Source organism: Pseudomassariella vexata, assembly GCF_002105095.1.
Source record: "Pseudomassariella vexata strain CBS 129021 chromosome Unknown BCR38scaffold_5, whole genome shotgun sequence".
NCBI lineage: Eukaryota > Fungi > Ascomycota > Sordariomycetes > Amphisphaeriales > Pseudomassariaceae > Pseudomassariella > Pseudomassariella vexata.
The window spans coordinates 917950-923949 of record NW_024467960.1 but is presented as its reverse complement, the minus strand read 5'-3'; the positions used below and the strand labels follow the sequence as shown (position 1 = coordinate 923949).

General features: G+C 54.1%; 1 protein-coding gene across 1 annotated transcript; it reads left to right on the top strand.

Moving 5' to 3' along the window:
• Positions 1-817: 817 nt before the first annotated feature.
• BCR38DRAFT_340586 (uncharacterized protein) lies at positions 818-4449 on the top strand (the record flags this gene model as incomplete). Its single annotated transcript, XM_040855802.1, has 2 exons — positions 818-1398; positions 1488-4449. 2 exons carry the CDS (start codon positions 818-820, stop codon positions 4447-4449), a joined length of 3543 nt encoding a protein of 1180 aa, XP_040716995.1.
• Between the last annotated feature and the right edge of the window lie 1551 nt (positions 4450-6000).

The window sequence follows — 6000 nt, the reverse complement described above, 5'->3', positions numbered from 1 at the left end:
GGCTCGGGTTATCACTCCAAACCCGCATCAAATAATCCCCAGTCCTTCCCCAGATCCAACCACCATCTCTTTCCTCTTCCTATTCTCCCACTTCAATCGTGTCGGTTGCTATCACGTCGCTATCTCGAGTTCACCACTCATCATCTCCCAGCGTCTATTCACTTCCCGCTCTCGTTTTACCCTGACATTGTTAAAACACAGAAAAAAAAGAGGAAAAAAGAACACTCGCTGCATGAATTGATTCAATTTCATCGAAGCCATTGTACCCAGACGCTTTACCAGTTCTACCCACTCGCTGTGCCACACGTCATACCCGTACATGGGCGGATTGCGGATGTAATAAGCTCAGCTCGATCTGCCTCAATTGGGACAGCATTGGACGAGGGACGAGGGTCCTGGTCCGAACACACCTGGGCACCCGCACCGCCGCAGCGCACCGCCTGCTGTTCAGGCCAATTTTACGGGCGGAATGAAAGCATCCCCTTCCCCTTGGACCCCAGGGAACAATTGTTGACTGTGCCTCACTTCACGTCTCGTCTCGACTCTTTACTTCGCGTTACTTATTCGTCGTAATTCCCTAATTAAACCTGCAACTCGACGTTAGCCAGCCATTCGTTTGAGTGTCGTCGATCATCCCACCATGATGCGGGTCTAGTCGCTGCCGCCTTATCTCGTTGACTGTCTTGGACGAAGGCCGTCCCTAGTATCCGCGACGGCGACAATGCGAATTTCCGACTCCAGGCATGCCAACCCAACAGAGCACTGTGATGACGATGATGGTGATGGAAACGAGTCCACTTCTTTGTTGTCTTTCGCCATGAACTATAGCCAGCAGCGCGCACAAGTCGTGTCCAAACCAAGGAGGCATAGCCGCAGCAATGGCAGAACCGATACACGCCTCCTGCTTTCACGCCCCCGGCTCCTCTCCAACCTCGCATTCGTTTCAATTGCCTTTCTAAGCATACAACCCGCCGCCGCCGTCTTCCTCCCTTTCGATAACTGCCTCGACGACAGCTATATATGGTCGAACCAAGAGCCCGACGCCGTGCAGTTGCAATGGGTGCCGTTATACGCCGATGCTGTCTTCGATCTGGTCAACGACAATCACAACCTGAAAGTGACTGTATGGGGGAATGTGACGGGTAGAGTGGGGTCCGATGAGTTGCCGGCTTGGGACAACACGACGGCTTGGGGCAACTCAACCCAGGCGCTGAATGGCAAAATACAAGACGAACCCGAGGCAGGCATCCCCAACGGCTCCGGCAAGGCTACCACTTTACACAGCAAGGTCGATGTTCTCAGTTACGAGCCTTACATGCAAAACTCCAACTTTTGCGAGAACATCAATACGACCAACGGGGCGTGTCCGTTAGCCCCTATCTTCAACGAGACGGCTATGTAAGTCACGGCTCAGACCTGCGGCTTCATGCCGCACGGCCCGCCCCTGGCTGCTTTGGTTTGGTTCAGTGTCTAATTTATACACGTAGTGATCTCCCAGATGGCTTGTACGCTTTCAACCTTTCCAACAACTTTTACTCTACGTACGCGTTCACTTCGTTTTCGCCCACCTTCATCATCTGGTACGGCGACACGGCCGTCACTACGATTGGTTGTGTGTCGACAGTGGTGACCCCGGATCTGGGGGGGATTGCATGGTCTCTCAGGTTTTTGCCCCTATTCGTCCTGCTTCTGGTAGGTGTTGCCACTGTGTTCGCGGGTGTCTTCAGCCCCTGGGGCACCAGCGACGTCTTCCACTGGACGTCGAATTACGGCAGAGATCCCGATCTGCTTCGTCTCGTCACTCCCGGATTCGGCGACTGTCTTCAGTACATTCAGTTTATTGTCTTGACGGGTGGGCTTTCGTTAGATTATCCCGGGTTCTACCAGCCGGTGACAAGCAATGGCGCCTGGTCTGCGCTGATATTCAATGAGAGTTTTGTGGCCAAGGCCGAGCCGTGGGAAGTAGTGATTGACGGCATCTATTTCACCAACGGAACCTACGGGCTGCAGAGCCTTGCCCAACTTGTCGGCATGCGCGAGGTCGAGGACATATGGGCTGGCATGATGATTTGGCTACTGGTCATTATCGGTGTTGTCCTCTTCGCCATCCAGGTGGGCTTCTTCTTCCGCTGGCTGCTACGGTATATCAAACACACCCCTGAGGAGGACCTACGCGCCAAGAATCTCCCCTTTTCCATTGGCAATGTAATTCGTCTTGTCTTCAGCTACTTCCTCCTCCCGATTGTCACCTTGTCCGCCTTTCAGCTAGTAGTCGCCGGTGAATCTGACGTTGTCCTGGTGGTCATGGCTGTGGTGATGTTGGCCCTTATCGTGGGGTTTGCCGGATGGCTCATGTACCTCATCGCCACGACCCGGCCACGGGCACATTTGTTCGACGATCTCCCGACGGTGCTGCTGTACGGACCGCTGTACAACACTTATTCCGACGAAGCGGCCGCTTTTGCCCTGATCCCGATAATATTGACCATCATGCGAGGCATTGCGCTCGGCGCTGTTCAGCCCTCCGGTATCGCCCAAATTGTCATCTTGGCCGTGTGCGAGGTGGTTCAGATGCTGACCCTGCACGCATTCCGCCCGTTCCACTCCCCGACATCGATGAATGCGTACCACGCGGGGTTTTCAGCACTTCGATTTGTCACGGTCCTCCTCATGGTGGCTTTTGCTCCATCGATGGGAGTCAAGGAAGGGTCCAAGGGATGGGTTGGTTACGTCATATTGCTCATTCACGGTGCCGTTCTAGTACTGGGCTTCTTTCTCAATGCACTGCAAACTATTATCGAAGTCATCGCAAGGCTGTGCGGGGCAGGGGGTGACGATATCCGAGGACAGACCAGGGGCGGTCTATCAAAGATTTTTGGCGCTCGCCAACTTCAGAGGCGCATGTCGAGGCGCGGTCCGCGCGGTCCGCGAGGTCCATCACGCCAAAGCCAGCTTAGTACGACGAGGATGCTCGATGCGGAACAGGGAAACAAGGGACAATACGGCCGTGTTAGGAGTGAATCGGCCGGAAGTATGGGGATCCTCATGCACAACCCGGGCCAGCGAAGCTCGAGCGCCTTGGATGCTCGTAGCATAGACGCCTACTCGGTTCCGGCCGGAGGTAGTAACTTCACGCCGACGACGCCTGGGGAAAACAGCACCTTGTCTTCCCTGCCCCCTCCTGGGCAAGCTACCCGGCCTGGGCCTGCCGTTCCTACGACAGCTGCAGACCCTTACTACCGCCCCCCTCGCGCGCGCCGACGAACCAACGAAAGTGCTCGCCCGTCTACAACGGAGTTTAAACGTGCGTCTATGGGAAGTATCGACCTGTCCAACCGAAGATTGAGCCAGGCTGGAGGACCAGTCATAGATTCGGATCTCGACGGGGCGCCGTCAGGGAGGGCAACGCCGGCACCCTTCATTGCGCCAGCGCTCTACGCCCCAGTTTTCGCCCCTAGAGCGGACTATTCCACACGCGAGGTTGACTTTTACTACGGGGTTCGGGGCCCAGCTTTGAACTCGGATGCACCATCACGAAGGTTGGGCACCGGGCCTGCAGACCCCACAAGTCCGGTATCTGCTGCAACAGGGTGGTTGAAGGCGTTGTTCGGCGGCAAGACCAAAGATAAGGGCAAGGGCTTCGAGGTCGTAAGAAGTGCTAGGATGCCGCCCGCTATGAAAGCTCGTGGAGGCGAATTCAGCGACGATACCCCGCCAGAAGGGATTCCTGTCGCAATGGGCGTATTACGGAACGGTCCCATAGAAAGTGACGATGAGGAGACTACGCCAAAGTCGAAGGCTAGACGCGCTACGAGCGAGAGCGTGGGGGAGGACTTGTTAGACGATAGTGGCGAGCCTCGAGTCGACGATGACGGAGGCGAAGAGTCTCCACGTGTTACACAAGATCCGCCTCTGTTACCAGATCTTGATGCCGGGGAGAGCTTCAAAGTACCCAGTCGGCTGAACTCGTCAAAGACCAGCAGACAGGCCTCACAGAAGAAGACCCGGGGAGTCTTGATCGGACCGGTACCCCACGTGCCTCGGAAGAGCTCGAAACGGAATTCCGTTGTCGATCCAATATGTAACCCATCGTTCAACGTCGTACCGCCCTCGGAAGCCTCGACGTCGCAGACCTATTTTGGGGACATAATAGATTTGTCACAAACCCCAGGCGCTTCGAAGGCCAGGCTTCCCTTCGACCGATCTAACTCCCAGAAACGACATTCGGGCTCTTCACTGGGCCTCGCCGACGACGTCAGCCAGATGCCCTCGACCGGCTTTAGTACAGATAGTGGCGAGGACCGGCCGACGAGCTACGGCTACGTACACCAACATAATATCAGTAGGATCGACCCGGCGTCGGACCACGACCTACTCGGCAGCGCGGCAGAAGTGGTGGACAACTCAAGGAGAGCCAGTCCCAGTTCTTCCGTGTCTGGACGTTCATGACGTCGACAACCTCATATCTTGTAATCACCACCGACGACGTAACTCACCGTAACGAATTTCCTTGTCTTCTCGTTGTACACGATGTATAGAGCCACCACGGCACTGCGGCATGGTCACTTGAGCACTCAACCTGGGGGAAAAGGGATATTCCAACGGGAATTGGCACAACGGCCGGCGCTTTTATGGAACGAACAAACTTGATCGATCAGCCGAGTCGGGAGGTCTTTCTCTTAATTATTTTTGCTTGTTTATAATCATCATCTTGTCTGAATTTGCTGGGGCGGCGAGGGGCGGTTTTTAATTGACCAGCGACGGCGTACAAAACTTGCGGGTGGGCGCAAAGGCGTGCATAGCGGCAATGCTTTTCGTGTTCTTTATTATTATTATTCAAGGTAGGGGAGGGTATGGACGGCATGTTGTATTTTCGGCGGGGGTCTGTTGGGTTTTAGGGCAGATGTCAGATGTCAGATGTCAGATGGGTGTTGCGAGAAAAACCAGGCCTCGGGTGGATGGATGGATTGACAAGTTAGGGTTGAGATATAGTTAGATGGATTAGCCAGCAGTAGTAAGGGTAAATTAGACCAGTGAAGCAGTATCTGGTGGCTTAGGATAAGTTCTCCTAATTCAGATCCAGTATTATGTCGAGACGATGAAAACCGGCATATAGGTCTACTTTGCATTACGTTCGTATCCAGTCTCAAAGCATCGAAGATTGCAGCATCACACACATTCAACATTCCCAATGTCTGTGAAAGAGCCATAGCATTCACAATTTCTGTCGTCAATGAGGGACTGCAATCATGCGTTGTGTCTACTCTGGTACTATTACCACGCGGCACCAAGGGGCCGAAGTCGAGCGAGAGATCTCTTCTCAATCCCTAGTACCTATCCCCCAAAAGGAAAAGGCAAAAACGGTCCATCATCTCTCTCAATATGCCCAACGTCCAACCCACAGTCGTTCATGAGTCATCAGTGAACCCTGTCTTGTACCCTCCCATCGTCCATCACACTTCACCAATCACACCCAAAGCGTCCTCTCCCGTATTGCGCAGCTCCCAATACACCCATTACTGCACGCGTGGGTGCGTGTCTGCCTGACCAGTCTATTAGTGTCTGTAAGTGGCCAGTCATGATCGTCAGAGATCACAACTAGCTCTTGTCGCTTTCGCCGCAAGCCGTAGATCAGCTGAGGCGCCTGTGGTTCGCCTTGTCATGTTGTTGACCGAAACGCCCCGAGCTTGTTCTGTTCCATGATAGAGGGCATCTGCGGTGGTTACAACTGAAGGATCAACGTCATGTCCCGGGTTCGCGGACGAGGCACCGCCATGTCCATATTAGTCACCAATTATGGTGGTGCTGCTGCTGCTGGCTGAGGACTGCTAAGCCGGCCTTTTCTCGTGTCTCAACAACAAGAACGGAGAGGCCGCCAGGAGGGTTTGCACCCAACAAGGCTGATTAAAGTGAAAATAGCTGGATACAAGAGCTCTGAGAGTTGGAACATAAGTTTCTGGCTTTGGACATGTCTAGGTCTTAGAGGTTTCTCAAAACGGC